This window comes from Chiroxiphia lanceolata, chromosome 25, assembly GCF_009829145.1.
Source record: "Chiroxiphia lanceolata isolate bChiLan1 chromosome 25, bChiLan1.pri, whole genome shotgun sequence".
In the NCBI taxonomy this organism is placed as follows: domain Eukaryota; kingdom Metazoa; phylum Chordata; class Aves; order Passeriformes; family Pipridae; genus Chiroxiphia; species Chiroxiphia lanceolata.
In genome coordinates this window covers 742639-759366 of record NC_045661.1, presented here as the reverse complement: position 1 = coordinate 759366, position 16728 = coordinate 742639, and the positions used below count along the sequence as shown (strand labels likewise).

At 55.1% G+C, this 16728-nt stretch overlaps 2 protein-coding genes across 3 annotated transcripts in view; one reads left to right on the top strand and one right to left on the bottom strand.

Annotated features, from left to right (window-relative positions):
* Positions 1-10822, top strand: part of ITPR3 (inositol 1,4,5-trisphosphate receptor type 3) — a 36072-nt gene extending 25250 nt beyond the window's left edge. The window contains exons 40-58 of one of the 2 annotated variants that reach the window (XM_032710378.1): positions 317-491; positions 567-751; positions 1100-1300; positions 1654-1764; positions 2118-2213; positions 2427-2528; positions 2798-2884; positions 3437-3547; positions 4006-4198; positions 4970-5095; positions 5601-5773; positions 5866-6030; positions 6509-6695; positions 7124-7219; positions 7605-7729; positions 7972-8137; positions 8891-9051; positions 9530-9691; positions 9960-10822. In XM_032710378.1, coding sequence (XP_032566269.1) covers positions 317-491; positions 567-751; positions 1100-1300; positions 1654-1764; positions 2118-2213; positions 2427-2528; positions 2798-2884; positions 3437-3547; positions 4006-4198; positions 4970-5095; positions 5601-5773; positions 5866-6030; positions 6509-6695; positions 7124-7219; positions 7605-7729; positions 7972-8137; positions 8891-9051; positions 9530-9691; positions 9960-10028 — 2691 coding nt within the window. In that variant the 3' untranslated portion in view covers positions 10029-10822. Of the gene's footprint in view, positions 1-316; positions 752-1099; positions 1301-1653; positions 1765-2117; positions 2214-2426; positions 2529-2797; positions 2885-3436; positions 3548-4005; positions 4199-4969; positions 5096-5600; positions 5774-5865; positions 6031-6508; positions 6696-7123; positions 7220-7604; positions 7730-7971; positions 8138-8890; positions 9052-9529; positions 9692-9959 lie in introns of both variants that reach the window. The other variant, XM_032710377.1, reaches the window with a different exon arrangement.
* A 1004-nt stretch (positions 10823-11826) lies between these two features.
* On the bottom strand, positions 11827-15894 carry LOC116798200 (ubiquinol-cytochrome-c reductase complex assembly factor 2). The gene is made up of 4 exons (XM_032710383.1): positions 15735-15894; positions 13029-13103; positions 12672-12741; positions 11827-12005 (listed from the first exon to the last, which is right to left on the bottom strand). Exons 1-4 carry the CDS (start codon positions 15870-15872, stop codon positions 11911-11913), a joined length of 378 nt encoding a protein of 125 aa, XP_032566274.1. The 5' UTR covers positions 15873-15894; the 3' UTR covers positions 11827-11910.
* Between the last annotated feature and the right edge of the window lie 834 nt (positions 15895-16728).

Genomic DNA, 16728 nt, shown 5'->3' with positions numbered 1-16728 from the left:
GTGGCTGGATCTGTGGAGGCTGTGGAAGGGGCAGGTGGTTCCAGGTTATTTCCGGAGTCCTGCTGATGCCCTCTGCCGGGTATTCCTAAAATGGCTCAGGGCTGTGGCTCTTGGGCGGGAACTCCGCGGTTATCCCAAATCCTTTATCACAGGGAAGCTGAAAAATAATATGTGAAAAACCCAGTGGGGTTCCAGGCAAACCCCAGGTTCTCTCGGATAAGGTCTCACGTGCTGAGGCTGCCAGCTCAGAGGGGCAGGCAGGGACAGCTTGGACCCTGTGGTGGAGACCTGAACAACTGTCCCTCCCTCCTCCCAGAAATCCTTTTACAACCTCATGACGAGCGACAAGAAGTCTGAGAAGTTCTTCAAGGTTCTGCACGACCGGATGAAGAAGGCGCAGCAGGAGACCAAGTCCACGGTGTCCGTGAACATGAGTGACATCGGGAACAAGCCTCGTGAGGACAAGGACGAGCCGGACCCTGGCACCAAAGGTACCGTGTGCCCTCGGCAGGGCCGGCACTGGCTCCTCGGGCACCCCGGTGCTGACGGGTGGGATTTCCCCCCAGGACGAGGAGACACCTTCCTGCTGCCCGGCACCCCCACCCGGTACCCGATGGCCGTCGGGTTTCGGAAGGGCCACGACACGGGGGAGCAGGGCCAGAACAACGAGATGGGGGTGACGGTGCTGATCATGGAGCCCATCCTGCGCTTCCTGCAGCTGCTCTGCGAGAACCACAACCGGGACCTGCAGGTTGGCTGTGGGGCTCCCGGGCTCCGGGGGTCAGGCCACGGGGCTGGGGTGGGGCAGGGCTGGGCTCTGCCCCAGTTTGGTCCCAAAAAGCCATTGCACCAGTTGCTCTGTGCCTCAGTTTCCCCACCTGCAGTGCACCATCCCTGTGGATAACTTGGTGCTGGGGAAGGAGCCATTCATAGCAGGACAGGCTGTGGGACTGAGTGCTGCTCTCCAGGGCTGTAGGTTACAGGGATGGTCCCAGCCCAAATAACCATCAAAATGCAGTTGGAGGGGTGTTGGCAGAGGGATCAGGACTGGCCCCCCGAGTGGTGCCATTTGGCCTCATTCTTGGGCTTTGCTCAACAGAACTTCCTGCGGTGCCAGAACAACAAAACCAACTACAACCTGGTGTGTGAGACGCTGCAGTTCCTGGACATCATGTGTGGCAGCACCACGGGGGGCTTGGGGCTGCTGGGCCTCTACATCAACGAGTACAACGTGGCCCTCATCACCCAGACCCTGGAGACCCTGACCGAGTACTGCCAGGGGCCCTGCCACGAGAACCAGGTCTGGGGGGCTCCCTGAGGGTCCTCGGGGGGATGTGTGGGAAAGCAGCAGAGGCAGGGATGGGGTTTGGTTTCAGGGTGTGAACAGGAACAGAACGTGGGTGGGGTCACAGGGCTCCTGCCCAGGTCTTGAGCCACTGCTTGGATAGATAATGTGGGGATGCAAACAGGGGTAAAGAGCTCAGTGGTGTGAACGGTGCCCTTTGCAGGGAGATGGAGCTTTGGGGCTCCTGGGGTGACTGGGCAGAGCCAGGGCTGCAGGCAGGGCACTGTTTGGGACCGGGGCTGTGCTGGAAGGTGAAGCTGGGAGGACTGGCAGGGTCTGTGCAATAACTCACTGCCTGGCTCCCCCAGAGCTGCATCGTGACCCACGAGTCCAACGGGATCGACATCATCACAGCCCTCATCCTGAACGACATCAGCCCCCTCTGCAAGTACCGCATGGACCTGGTGCTGCAGCTGAAGGTACCCAGAGCCCCGGGCTGGGGTGGTGGGCACACGTGTGGGGGTGTGGGGGTGTCACTGCACGTGTGTGTCACTGCACGTGTGTGCCACTGCATGGACTCGCTGGCAGGGTCACAGGCTGTGCTGTGGGGTGAGGTGCTCACTGCAGAGGGGACCCTGCACGTGTCAGACCCTCGGGTGTGGGAGCACATGGGCTCCGTGGGACAGGGCTGGTGCTTCTCCACCACACGAGGCTCAGGTGCCTCTGGCACAGGGGAGTTACAGCTGGCCAGGCACGGGGGGGTTCTGCCCACCCCTCAGCCCTGGGCAGTGGCAGGGCACAGCTCCCTTCAGCAAGGGCTTCTCCTCACCAGGACAATGCCTCCAAGCTCCTCTTGGCCCTCATGGAGAGCAGGCACGACAGCGAAAATGCCGAGCGGATCCTCATCAGCCTCCGCCCACAGGAACTGGTAAGGGAACTGGGAATGCCCCAGCCTGGCCCCACTGAGCCCCCAGCCCGTGGCTGAACCTGTGCCTCAGGTCCTGCTGCATTTTCTGGTTTGCATCCAATACCCATTTCGCTTGGTCCTCCTGCTCCAGCTTCCCTGCCCAAGGGTTTTCTCAGAGGAGGAGGCTGAGGCAGGGAGATGGGGAGGACTCACTGCCCCTCTGCTGCCTTGCAGGTGGATGTGATTAAGAAGGCCTATCTGCAGGAGGAGGAGTGTGAGAACGCCGAGGTTTCCCCCCGGGAAGTCGGTCACAACATTTATATCCTGGCTCTGCAGGTAGGGAGCTGTGAGAGCAGGGACCTGCAGGCTGGGCTCCTGCTCACAGGCTGCACATTTTTCTCTGTATTTATGTACATCTCCCCCAGCCAGACTGGCCTCCCTGGGGAGTCATGGCTGGGAAATGAGCTTTTGGCTCTGGTAGAAAGCCAGCCCCCGGTTGCCATCCATCCTGCTCCCCCCATCCCACCCCCGTGTCCCACTCCTGTGGCTGCCAGTGGCCGCCCTCCAGCCTGTGCTCACTGTCACTGTCCACGTCCCTCTTCCAGCTTTCCCGACACAACAAGTCTCTGCAGCAGCTCCTGAAGCCAGTGAAGCGAATCCAGGAGGAAGAGGAGGAGGGCATCTCATCCATGGTATGGAGGAGCCTCGGGATTGGAGGAAGAGCCCCTCTGAGCTGCCCTGACCAGGGGCTGCAAAGAGTCTCCCACCCTTACTGAGCCCACCTGGGCTTTGCTGTTTAGGATTTGATGGATTTTGATGTTTCCCAGGGGGACTAAAGAGAAAAAGACACTTCAGTGTGGGGCTGGGGGCCCTGGGGGGTCCTGCTGTTACCCACGCCCTCCCCTTCCCTTCAGAAAGGAAGGCCTGAGTCTTTCGCTGTTTTTTCTTGCCCGTGTACCTCAGATCCCGACAAGATTCAGCAGGAATATGATTTCCCTGGGGTTTTGTGAGCACTGCTTTGTAATTTGTGGATTAGCAGCACTTGGATGTAATTATTGCAGGGAATCAAATGTCTGTCACGGCGGGGAGCCCTCACACCCCTTTAGGAAGCTTTAATTCGTTTGCTTTGCCTGGGAACCTCATCAGCTGGGGAGATGTTGAGGCGCGTTGTCGGAGCAGTCGGAGCTGGCTCCCGGCTGCAGCCACACTCATCCTCTCCCTGTCCTTTCCCTCTCCCCACCCAGCTCAGCCTCAACAACAAGCAGCTGTCGCAGATGCTGAAGTCCACGGCCCCGGTGCAGGAGGAAGAGGAGGATCCACTGGCATATTATGAGAAACACACGTCCCAAATTGAGGCAAGACCTCTTGGCTCTTGGGTTTCCAGCCTGCCCACGATCCATGAATCCCACGAGGCTCCAGACACCTCATGTCCTGTTATTTTGCACCAGGAGCCTTCCCCCCTTCCCATCCCTGTACTGGCAGGAGCATTAGGAGAGCCCATGGAGCTGAGGGATGAGCTGCCTCCCAGACCCTTCCCTTCTCTCCCAGCAGCAGTGGGATGCAGCTGATCCAGCAGCCCCATCCTCGTCCTTGGCACGGATCCCCTTGCAGATGGGCTCCTGTGCTCCCAGCTCTCCTCAGCACAGCCAGGGCTGCCTCTGCCTGGGGCAATTCAGAGGCTTCTAGACAGTGCCCGGTGATGTCTGGATCCTGGGGAGGGGAGGCAGGGGGGGAAGGCACAGCTGGGTCTAGGAGGGAGGAAACTGCAGCAGGGCAGGACAGGATCTGATGGCTCCCTGCCCTGCTCCCGCAGATCGTGCGCCTGGACCGGAGCATGGAGCAGATCATCTTCCCAGTGCCTGGAATCTGTGAGTTCCTCACCAAGGAGACCAAGTACCGGCTGTTCACCACCACGGAGCAGGACGAGCAGGGCAGCAAAGTCAGCGACTTCTTCGACCAGTCCTCCTTCCTCCACAACGAGATGGAGTGGCAGAAGAAGCTGCGCAGTAAGAGCCGGGCAGACCTTCCCCTGGCCCCTGTGGGATACTGGGGGGAGCATTCCTGCTGGGAAAGGGCTGCAAACCTGGCAGCAGCCTGGAAATGGCATCCCCAGGCTCCCCTTGCTCTGTAGAGCCCCACAGCCAGCTGTGTGCAGGGAGTGGAGTTAAAGACCCCAGGGATGTGAATCCTCCATGCCTGTTAGTGCAGTTCCTCGTGTCTGAGATGCACCTTACAGCACATTCCCTGGGATTCCACCTGAGGTGTTTTCCCTGGAAAGCCCTCTCTCCACCTGTTTTCAGTTGCCTTTTCCTAAGCCAGGATCTAATAGCTGCATTTGTGAAATAAACCCTGCAGAGCTGCTCGGGGGCTTTCAGGCTGCATCAGGGTGGAAGTCCTGGCTGTAAATCCCAGGAGCTGGGCAGGGAGTCACACTATGGATACTGGGAGGCAGCCAGGGGGTAGGGGACAGCTCTGCAGGAGGACAGAGCCGACCTGATTCCAAGGTGTCAGAGCAGGCCAGAGGGCTGGGAAACCAAGGAATGTGAGCAGACCCATTTAGAAGGTGCAGTCCTGTTCCAGCAGATGGGGAGGGATGTTTTCAAAGTATTTTATGAATGTTTGGAAGGGGTGGGAGGCTGGGTCACTCCAGGGCCACCAGCCGCCCTGAGTTGAGCCCATCAGGGGTCCAGGAGGACCCAGGGGGTCTGGGAGGACTCAGCCTCCCCAGCTGGCCCGAGGCTGGCTGAGCTTTGTGTGTCTGCCTCCTCTCCCCCCAGGCATGCCGCTGATGTACTGGTTCTCCCGCAGAATGACGCTCTGGGGAAGCATTTCCTTCAACCTGGCTGTCTTCATCAACATCATCATTGCTTTCTTCTACCCCTATGTGGAAGCCACTTCCATGGGTAAGTGCCCCAGCACCTGCTGCTCTTCGGGGTCGAAGGGAAAGGGATCCTCATATGCAGGAAAACTGGTCCCCACGTCCTTGTACTGCCCTTATCCTTGATCTCCTTTGGGCCCCTAAAGCTCCAAGTCTTTCCTGCTGGGCAAAGGAAGGGATTGACTCAGGATTTCAGTTTCCAGCCCTCCCACTGCTTCCTTCTTAAGGAAATCTCTCTTCTCCCTGGGCTGCACTTTCCCTTTTTGTAAAATGTGGGAAATAGTGATGGAATTCATTCCTGTTGTCAGGCAAAGCCTCCATCATCTGCAGTGAGATCTTGGATAAAAGATGTTAGAAAATGTATCAGTAAGAACCATCTGAATCAATACAAGCCTTTGCAGTCCAGCAGCATCTCCCTCTCTGATAATGAGCTCATTAGTGCTCCTGCACGGCCCGGCAGCAGCAATGCCCAAGTGGCAGCTGCATTTCACCCCCTGCCATTTAAATATCCACGGGTCTCCCCTCCCCAGGAGTGCTGGATTCCCCGCTGATCTCCCTGCTCTTCTGGATCCTGATCTGCTTCTCCATCATGGCCCTGTTCACCAGGCGCTACGGGGTCCGCCCGCTGCTCGTGGCCCTCATCCTGCGCTCCATCTACTACCTGGGCATCGGGCTCACCCTCAACATCCTGGGGGCCCTCAACGTGAGTCCTGCCTGGGCTGGGGGCACCGGGGGCTGCTCCCCACCCCTGCAGTGCAGCAAACCCCACTCCCCCCTGTCTCTGGCTGTCCCCAGCTGACCAACAAGATCGTGTTCGTGGTGAGCTTCGTGGGCAACCGAGGGACCTTCATCCGTGGGTACAAGGCCATGATCATGGATGTGGAATTCCTGTACCACGTCGGCTACATCGTGACGAGCGTCCTGGGGCTCTTCGTGCACGAGCTCTTCTACAGCATCCTGGTACACTGAATGCAGGTGTTTGGGGCACAGGTGGCGCGTTAGAAGCCGGAAGGTTCCTGTGACACCTTCCAGGGGCCGATTGATAGCAGGGAGAACAATTCCCAGGGCTCTGATCTTTGCGTGGGCTGATCTTTCTGCTTCCCGACAGTATCTATTGCTGTCTCTCTCCTGGTCCTCTGCTGTATCTCTCCTTCTAATCTCTGCTGTGTACTTTATCTGGGTCAGCTGGGAGACAACGTGAGCTGGAGAGGGCAGAGCCAGGGTGAATGTGGCCTATTCTTGGCTCTCCTGCTGTGCATAAGTCACTTCATTCTTCTCTGCTTCCCTTCCGTAAGCCGGGAAACTTAAAGGCTTTGTGCGAAAGTTAGTCAAGGTCTGCTGAGTGATCCAAGATCTCAGGATAAAAGGGGATATAGACAGGCCAGGCATTATCAGGAAAAGCACCCTGCAGCATTTCTTTGCTCCTGGGTCCTTTCAGTTGTTTGACTTGATCTACCGTGAGGAGACCTTGTTTAATGTCATCAAAAGCGTGACGCGGAACGGCCGCTCCATCCTGCTGACAGCCCTGCTGGCCCTCATCCTCGTCTACCTCTTCTCCATCGTGGGCTTCCTGTTCCTGAAGGATGATTTCATCCTGGAGGTGGATCGTCTGCCCGACAGCAAAGGTTGGTCAGCCCCGACCCTGCTCAGGACCGGGCAGAGTGTGGGATGTTGGGACCCTCCTCCCCCCTGCAGGAACACACCTCGCTCTCTCTGTGTGTGCACTGGGGACCTTGGAAACTGGGAGCACTGGTTTTGGGGTCACACAGAAGGCACCTGCCTGTGCTGACACAGGGACCTCGTGCTGCAGAGAGCAGGGTGTGGGGTTAGTGGTGGCAGAGAAGGGGGCACAGAGCTGCAAATGAAGGGTCAGCGCTGTGGAGTCTCGCTGAACCCTGAGCAAAAGATTCAAAGCCTAGAAAAATCTAGGAGAATATGAAGCAACGTTTTTCCAAGAGGCTTGGAATCTCCTTGGAAGCAGTGGAGAAGTGCTGAGGAGCTTTGCCGAGGAGAGTGGCTGCTCTGACAGGGCTGTGCTCTCTGTTCCTTGCAGATGATCCCTTGGGGATGCAAAGGAACATGGAGACCTTCATGGAGTCGTGTAGCAGTGACAAAATCAGCTGCTCTACTGCACCCACTGCCTTGGAAGGTAAGAGAGCTCCTTAGGAGGGCTGACTCTTGTGGCAGAGTAGGTTTGCCTGCCAGCCAGCTGGGAAAAATCCCAGCTTTTCCAAGATGGAAACAAGCAGCCCATATTCTGGCACACGCTAGGCAAGAGGCCTGTGAATTTTGCACTGACCCTGGCATAAAACCATGTCAAAGTAGACTCAATTAGTCATAAAGGAAGCTGAGCTCCAGGAGCACTCGGCCAAACGCCTGCAGGGCGAGGAGCTGCTGGGGGAGCTGCTGGGACGTGGTTGGGACACCCACAGTGGCACCAGCTCCTGCACCGCTGCAGCCACAGCCACCCCCCGGGAGGGCCTGGAGCTGCAGCCCCTGCCTGCGCCCTGAGCTTGGCCCTGGTTCCCCTGCAGCCCCTGACCCCGAGCAGTGGGAGCGGGCCTGTGACACGCTGCTCATGTGCATCGTCACCGTGCTCAACCACGGGCTGCGCAACGGCGGCGGCGTCGGGGACATCCTGCGCAAACCCTCCAAGGACGTGAGTGGGGAGCACCCGGGACCTTCCTGCTGCTCAGTGCTGCTGCACTCACTGCTGTGCCACTGCCCTGCCTGCCTGGGACACAGCCAGCTCTGTCCCCCGTGTTCCCCTCCAGCTCTTCCCTCCTTCCCAATCCCAGCTCTGTCCCCTCAGCTCTGCCCTCAGCCCTGGCCGTGCCGTGAGGCAGCCTGGCTGCAGCAGAGCTGGGCAAGACACCCAGTTCTCCCTCTCATCCGTTACAGGAGTCCCTGTTTCCTGCTCGGGTTGTCTATGACCTCCTCTTCTTCTTCATTGTCATCATCATCGTCCTTAACCTCATCTTTGGGGTCATTATTGACACCTTTGCTGATCTGAGGAGTGAGAAACAGAAGAAGGAAGAGATCCTGAAGACCACCTGTTTCATCTGTGGTGAGCATTGGAATTGCCCCAAGGTTCTTTCTCCTCTCCAAGATTGGGGGAAGGAAAAGAATTTCAGCTGGTTTCTGTTTTTTATTTATTACTGCAAAATTTAAATCTGTTCAGTGAGCGGTCAGTGCACTGTGAGGACTTTAAACGAGGACACAACTGAGAGGAAAATGCTCTATGTTGTTCCTCATCCTGTTAATGAGGTGTTAAACTAAAACCACATTGTCCATCTCATTCTTGAGACCATCCATTAGTCAGTGGGGAAAAAAAGCAGCATATTACTAAAGAAATAAAATACAGAAAATGTTCTGGAATCCTTTCAGGCAGCAGAAAGCATCCAAAAAAAAAAAAAAAAAAAAAGAAAACCCTAGTAAGTCTCAGTGCTTTTTTTTAAAGATCCTCTGGGTGCATTTCATGCACATAGGTACCTGGGCAGAGGCACAGCCAGCAGGACTTTAAATAGAAGCCTCTTGAACAGTGATTAATGCCAGGTTGGACAAGACTTGGAGCAGCCTGGTCTAGTGGAAGGTGTCCTTGCCCATGGCAGGGGTTGGAACTGGGTGAGCTTTAAGGTCCCTTCCAACCCAAACCATTCTGTTATTCTGTGATTTCCCCCTGGTCTGTAGGTTTGTAGGTTTGTTGTGTGCTAAATGCCAACTAATTATTAAAAGCACTTGAAGGACAGCCCTGGGAGAGGATGCTGCTCAGTTCTTACCTTCTCCCCTCCCCTTCTCCACCCTCCACTGCCTTTCCCAGGCCTCGAACGGGACAAGTTTGACAACAAGACCGTGTCCTTCGAGGAGCACATTAAATATGAGCACAACATGTGGAACTACCTGTACTTCATCGTGCTGGTGCGGGTGAAGAACAAGACGGACTACACGGGGCCCGAGAGCTACGTGGCACAGATGATAAAGGTACAGGGCCCCTGGGGCCATCCCAGCCTGCCTGCCCTGGGGATGCTGAGAGCAAGGGGCTGGCCAAAGAAAAACAGCTCTCAGAACTCCCTTTGGAAAATATTCAGTAATGCAGAAGTGCCTTAGTTCGTCCTTAGCTGGTTATTTCCACTTTGCCATCCCAGCCAGCACCACCAGTGTCTGTTTGATGGTTTGGGCCGTGAGTTTAAGGGTTGAACCAGGCAGGAGAGAGTGTGGCTTCAAGGAGGCTTCAAGGCAAGAGAGGGAAAGGAAATTGAGGAAAGAAAAACTTCTGCACTTGAGCCCAGAAGGCTGCAGAAAACAAACGAGAAATAGACAGTTTGTGGAAAATGGGCAACGATGTTTGCAAAGAGAATTTTTTAATCCCTAAGCACGGGCTGCCTGTGAGACCCACACAGGTCTCCTTCCTCCTCTTGTCCCCACCTCCAACTCCCCCTCCCTGTGGTTGCCTTTCCAGAACAAGAACCTGGACTGGTTCCCCCGGATGCGAGCCATGTCCCTGGTCAGCAATGAAGGGGAAGGGGAACAGAACGAGATCCGGAACCTGCAAGACAAACTGAACACCACGATGAAGTTGGTGTCCCACCTCACCTCCCAGCTGAACGAGCTCAAGGAACAGGTCTGGACACTGTTGAAAGGGGAACCCCTGTCCTCCCCAGAATAGACACCAAGGGCAGGGAGGGGGAGGCAGAACCCGCCCAAGGCAGTACAAGTACAGTACAAGCCAAGGGCTCCCCCAGCTCCTTTTTGGGGGAATTGGGGACACCTGGGACACGTATTTTTTGATAGTGCCACTCAGAGGGTTTTCTGGCAGAGGCTCAAAGCAGCACAGACTCAGGGGGAGTGTGTCAGGTTCCTGCCTCACCCCTGTCCCTGTTTGACTGCAGATGACGGAGCAGCGGAAGCGCAGGCAGAGGATGGGGTTTGTGGATGTCCAGAACACCATGAACCACTGAGACGGCGTCACCGTCACCCGCCGAGGGACTGCACCTGTGTGCCAGCTCAGGAGGCTGCTTCTCCCTGGCTTCCAGGCACGGATGGCACTGTCTGGGGACGAGAGACCACACGGAAAGGGCTCCCCAGGCAGCATTTCCCTTAGAGCGCTTGTAAGCAATTCCAGGACCAGGGACTGGCCGGATTCCTCCCCACACCTGGGCCCAGGTGTTACTCTACCGCCCTTGTAGGAAGATAAATCATACAGGACTTTTATTCCTCGTTGCAATAACTCTTTATTTTGCAAATGTGGAGGGTTGTATCTTTATCTCCATGTGCTCCATCCCCTCGGGTGTGAGGGAAGTAGCTGTAGGGCTGCAATATTTAACTTATTCCGAGTGGCACTAGTCCCTGTGGATCTTTGCAAACCAGCCATGGTATCTGCTGGGCCTGCTCCACGCTGATCCCCCTCCACTTAAAGAATTCTGTTCATCTTGTGGTGCAGTAAAGAGGAGCTGAACTCGAGGAGGTGGATTTAATTTAATTAACTCACCAGATGAGGAGCTGAGCTTGTCCTAGCGTGAACTAGTCTTTTGCCTTCTGTGGACCAAGAGTCTTTGGACAGCAGTAGTAGGAGCCTGCAGGTTTACAGGAGTTCACTGTGAAGGGGTGTCCTGTGTTTTAGTTTCATCTCTGGTGTCATGTTTTACTTTTTTTTAGTTGTTATTGTTGTTACTTAAGAACTGAAGTGTAAATTGCCTTAACTAAATTAAATACAAAATCACGTTATAATAAAAACTTAAACGTGGTTAAGAAAGTTCCCTTCCTGTGCCCTTTGGTGTGTGATGGGGCTGTTAAATAGAACCACAGAACAACCCCAGGCCCTGAAGACAAACAAGGGCTGTCACCCAAGGTGCTCCACGTCCCCCTGCTCTCAGCTCTGGGTGTCACACAATGCTCCAGTCTGATGCCAAATACTGCCATAAGAACCACCATGAACAGCAGCCTTGGTTCCTGAAGCTTTGGACTACAGCCTGCTGCAGTTCCAAATTCTTGCACTACTTGCCAGGAAAAAACTGTTGAAACTCATAAAAAGCAGCAGCTGTTGGTGCTGTGGAGCCCTGGCACAGCTCTGCTCCAGACACTCATCCTTCCCAAGCCAACCCCAGCCCCAATCCCAAGAACAGCCACTGATGCAACCATAAAAGCTCTAAAAAGGAATAAAAAAGGCCATAACAGTGAAGTTGCATAGCACTTGAAATGTGTTTATGGCCCTATATACCAGCATGTCATTAAATCCTGCCTTTACCCCCCAGCTCTGCAATAACCACCCAGAGCCCTCCTCATGCTGAGGGGGATCTGCACAGAGCCAGCTCGACCAGCAGCACTGCAGCATCTGACTGGAAGCTCCATTAAACTCTCACAGTGCTCCACTGTCCCCATGGCAAAGTCACCCTCAGTCCTCTCCTTGTCTTCTCCAAAGGAAAATAACTGTGATGATTAAAGTTCTCCCTCCCTCCCTTGCACTGTTCCCTGTGCTAACACACACAAACACAAGCACAGAGAGGTTTTCACATCATCCCTCTCCTCTTTACAAGCACATTTACAGCTGCCACAGCTTTAAATGCTCCGTGCAGCTCTTGGCTGTTCCATTTTTGTAATACAAAGGCCCAGGTCTGACACCACAAAGTTCTCTCCCTACATTGCTCCAACAAGGCTTCAGCACGGATGAGTTAAGCTCTGTCCTAGATTTTCAGGGGAAAAAAAGAGGCACTAAACATGAAGGATATACAGGGTAGGGCTGAACAAAAATGCTGCTGCTAAGAGGAATAAATGGTTTTATTCATCATGGCAACACACAGAGCTTCAGGGATATGTACAGTGGAGAAGCTGAGAGCTGGGCCCTCACTTCGAGTCCTCTTCGGGTTTCTTGGCAGAAAACTTTTCCCGCAGTCTCCTCCACGTCCCTTTTTTCATGTCTTCCATCTGTTTCAGAATGTCTGCAAAGGGAGAAGGAAGGGAGGGGGCAGAGGAAGATAAGCAGAGAAGCAGAGGAATGAAACCCTCTTAAAACAGCTCTGCCTTCCATAGATTTTCCTTTTCTGACTCTTCATCTTAACAAATTTCCATTCCAGGCCCGAGGCGAGGTTGGTTTCCCTTCCAATCAATGCAGGGAGTCTCTTATCACCAACAACTGATATTCACTTTCCACGCACTGCAATCAAAGTTAGGAACTGGAGCAGAACAAAACTGCTCTGGCTTCCAGCTCTGCACTTCACAAAGGATGTGGCTGAGAGCGTTTCTGCACGGGCTCCCTCCCAAGGTCCAACACAAAAGAAACACCGACGGGAATTGGGAGATGGTGAAACAGAAGCTGAGCTCCGTGTTGGAATGACAGGGCAAACATGGTTCTTTCACACAGTTCCTGCTGTCTGACCCCAAAGAGCCTTTGGAAAGACTTTGCTGTTCCCGCCAGTGCAAAATCCAATTGACTCCTCACCTCAATAGAATAATTAGTTACTCCTGTATTGAATTACTCCTCAATTACTTCTGAACTTACTCCTCCTCAAACACCCCCGGGTGTTTAAAAGATGCCCTGAGCACCACAAAGACCAGAATGTTCCCTTCCTCCTGCACTGCCCTCCCAGCCCAAGCACAGGCAGTACCTGTTGCCAGGATCATCCTGCAATCCTCCACTGTCACCCCGGTGAAGGTCGTGTCTTTCAGCCGTGGATACTTCCCAGGTGAGCAAGAGGAGAGAGGCACAAACATGTTACTCGTGGTGCATGAAAGAGGGACAAATGTCCCCATTTGGCACAGCTCGAGCTTGTTTTCAGTCCAGGAATTCTGTTTATCCATCCAACTACTGCCCTGCTCCCACCCCACAGAGCCCTGCCCTCAGTGAGCACAGGTACCAGGCACTGCAGCATCCACTGCCCACGTGTCCCTGGGACATTCCCAGGAACCCTGCCATTCCCAGGACTCCCCCCAAAGGAGGGATGATGGCCAGTGCCAGGGCTCACCTTGTTTTTGTAGTAGTTGGTGTGGATCCTGACCAAGCTCTCATACATTTGGTCACAGGCCTCGGGGTCAGCGATCTGCAGGGACACGAGTGTCACACAAGTTATTTTACACCTCCACAGCAAAAACTCCCTTGTTTTCCATGGCCTGTGACAATGGTAGTGAAGGAGCAGCTCAGGAGACTTTCAGTGCACTGTTGGATGCTGGATACCTGCTGTCCTGCTCCAGGTCTTTCCCTTCCCACCAGCTTGGCCTGCAAGAATAACCAGAGGTGGGATTTCCAGAACAGACCTTACACTCTGCACCAGCTAAATCTGATAATCAGTGTGAACACACAGTTAGAGAACACTGTGCTCAGCTTTCTTCTCATGTTTCCTGGCTGGTGCTATGAAATCTGTGGCCCTCCCTGCTCCAAGGCCACTTCTGTCACCTGTTCCATTGCAAGGAACCACCTAGGACAAGGTAGAAGTCAGAAACTCCCTGTGCAGGCTAAAAATAGCCTATAATTGATTAGGGAAAGCAGTATAAACGACACACAACAGCTTGGGAAGGGTAACTGGATTTCTATTTCAGACCAGGCTAATCCCCAGTCCCTGCCAGGTGTCCCAAAGGGATGCTCCTGCCTGGCACAGCCCCTGCCCAGCAGTGTGGATGGCTGCTTTTCTATTTCACAATTTAATTTTTTTTCCTGTTTTACAATGGGGCCAACTTGTCCAGAACTCTGCATTGCTGCTCCACGACAACAAACCTGAATGATTAAAACAGGTAAGGAACACAAATAACATCAACAGAAACGTGTCAGGATGAAAAGGCCTGGCTCCTCCTGGGACATGGGCACAGGGGCAGCACACAGAGTGGGATGCAAAGGAGGAAAAGTAAGGAAAAGCTTTCCTTGTCCAGCAGGAGTGCCCATATCCCACTGCAGGTGATCCTCACCTGTGTCCTGCAGGCCCATCCCAAACAGCCCTGGCTCAGGTTCCAGCAGTGACAGCACAAATAGTAAGAGGGTGGCCCAAACAGCATCCCACCCCCAGCAAATCTTACTGCATATGATTAAAAGAGGCATTAGACTGCTAAAGAGGCCCTTATGGCTCTAGCTCCTCTCTCAGAAGCTCCTCCTGTCACACATTCCCCTCACTGTATTCAGCCTCTCTACACACAAACTGCCACCAGACATAATTCACATTTCCAGGATGAGTGGCAGCTTGGGGATCTTGGAGCCAAGTGGTGCAGCACATCCAGCTGTCCTGAGCATACGGAAAAGCAATAAACTCTTCCCAAAATGTCTTTTACAGATTATTCTGGTCACCAATACAGGATTAGGAGCTTATAATGGTCCCTTGAAGTCAAAAATGCCATCTCTGGAACAATGTTTTTATGCTAAGAAAGGGCACATTTACATTCTGCAGCAACACCTCCACACCTGGGGAGGTCTGCAGCCAAGCCAGGCATCAGATTCCCTAATTTATTTCAGCAGCAAAGCCTAAACTCCGACAGAATTACAGCTGGAGGCGGAATTCAATTGTACAGGCGCTGCACTCCATCAGTGTCAGGCAGTGCTGCAGCTCCCTCTGCCCACCCTGCAGCACCCCAGTGTGGGGGCAAGGAAATCACACCAATTACCTGCATCCCTGCAGGCCACTGACAATTCCCAGTGCTTTGTGCCCCACGCCCACAACCACGGGGACAGGGTTCTCCAAGGGATGTGGTGCAAAGGGTGCAAGAACTGGGTACAAACCAGGGGGGCTCGGTACAAACCATTGTCCTGGGTACAAACCACTGTCCTGGGTACAAACCACTGTCCTGGGTACAAAACACTGTCCTGGGTACAAAACACTGTCCTGGGTACAAACCATTATCCTGGGTACAAACCATTATCCTGGGTACAAACCACTGTCCTGGGTACAAACCATTATCCTGGGTACAAACCACTGTCCTGGGTACAAACCACTGTCCTGGGTACAAAACACTGTCCTGGGTACAAAACACTGTCCTGGGTACAAACCAGGGGGGCTGGGTACAAACCAGGGGGGCTGGGTACAAACCAGGGGGGCTGGGTACAAACCACTGTCCTGGGTACAAACCACTGTCCCGGGTACAAACCATTATCCTGGGTACAAACCATTATCCTGGGTACAAACCATTATCCTGGGTACAAACCATTATCCTGGGTACAAACCACTGTCCTGGGTACAAACCACTGTCCTGGGTACAAACCACTGTCCTGGGTACAAACCATTATCCTGGGTACAAACCACTGTCCTGGGTACAAACCATTGTCCTGGGTACAACCCACTGTCCTGGGTACAAACCATTATCCTGGGTACAAACCATTGTCCTGGGTACAAACCATTATCCTGGGTACAACCCACTGTCCTGGGTACAAACCATTATCCTGGGTACAACCCACTGTCCCGGGTACAACCCGGTGGAGGAACGAGCGCTGTGGCTCATTGGGGTATGTGCTTCCAAGGCTTCTGAGCGCTCACACAACCCCCTGCCCTGCTGTCCTGTCCCTGGAGGGGCTGGATGGACTCCACGCTCCCTGAGGGTCCCTCCCAGCCCAGGACTCCACGCAGCCCCGAGGGAGCCCCACGTGAGCCCCAAATTCCTGCGGTTTGTGCCCAAAACCCCCCTGAAAGCGCGACCGCCGGCCTCTCCCCCCCCCCCGCCCTCCCCGCCCTCCCCCGCAGGGTCGCGGCGCTCACCGGGGTGTTCTCGCCCTCGCGGAAGGCCTGTGCCACGCGCTGCCGCAGGGCCGCGCCCAGGTCCCGCTGCCGCTTCGTCTCCTCCACGGGCCACTCCTCGCAGAGCCGCAGGAACCGCCGGTACCGGCTGGCGGCCATGGCGGTCACGTGCGCCGTCACGTGCGCCCGCCCGGTCACGTGGGGCGCGGGGATTCCCGACATGGCTGAGGGGGGAGAGAGAGGAACGCACAGACACAGACAGACAGACACACAGACAGACAGACACACAGACAGACACACCCCACCCCGGGACCCCCGTGAGGGACCCCCGGCCCAGGGACACCTCCCCGGGCAGCCCCTTCCAACCTGACCCCTCCATCCATGGAGAAATTCCTCCTGATGTCCGACAGCCATGGCGCACGGATTCCTCACAGCGCTGTTCGCATCACGGGGGGCACGGGAGGGGTTTGGAGCACAGGCAGGAGCTGCAGATCAGAGCTCCTTCCTTGGACACCTCCAGGGGTGGGGACTCCTCCACCTCTCCGGGCAGCCCCTTCCAGTGCCTGACCCCTCCATCCATGGAGAAATTCCTCCTCCTGTCCAACCTGACCCTCCCCTGGCACAGCCTGAGGCCGTTCCCTCTCCTCCTGTCCCTTGTTCCCCGGGAGCAGAGCCCGAACCCCCCCCCGGCTCCCCCCTCCTGTCAGGGGGTTGCAGAGCCAGAAGGTCCCCCCTGAGCCTCCTTTTCTCCAGGCTGAGCCCCCCCAGCTCCCTCAGTTCTCCTGCTGCTCCAGCCCCTTCCCAGCTCCCTTAGCCACTTCTCATAGGACTGAGAATGGTTTGGGCTGGGAAGGACCTTAAAGCTCATCCCACCCCCTGTCATGGGCACGGACACCTTCCACTAGTCCAGGTTGCTCCAGCCTGGCCTTGGACACTCCCAGGGACGGGGCAGCCGCAGCCTCTCTGGGCATTAAACACTGTGCAGGTGTACGAGGGGTGAGAAAGGAGGACACAA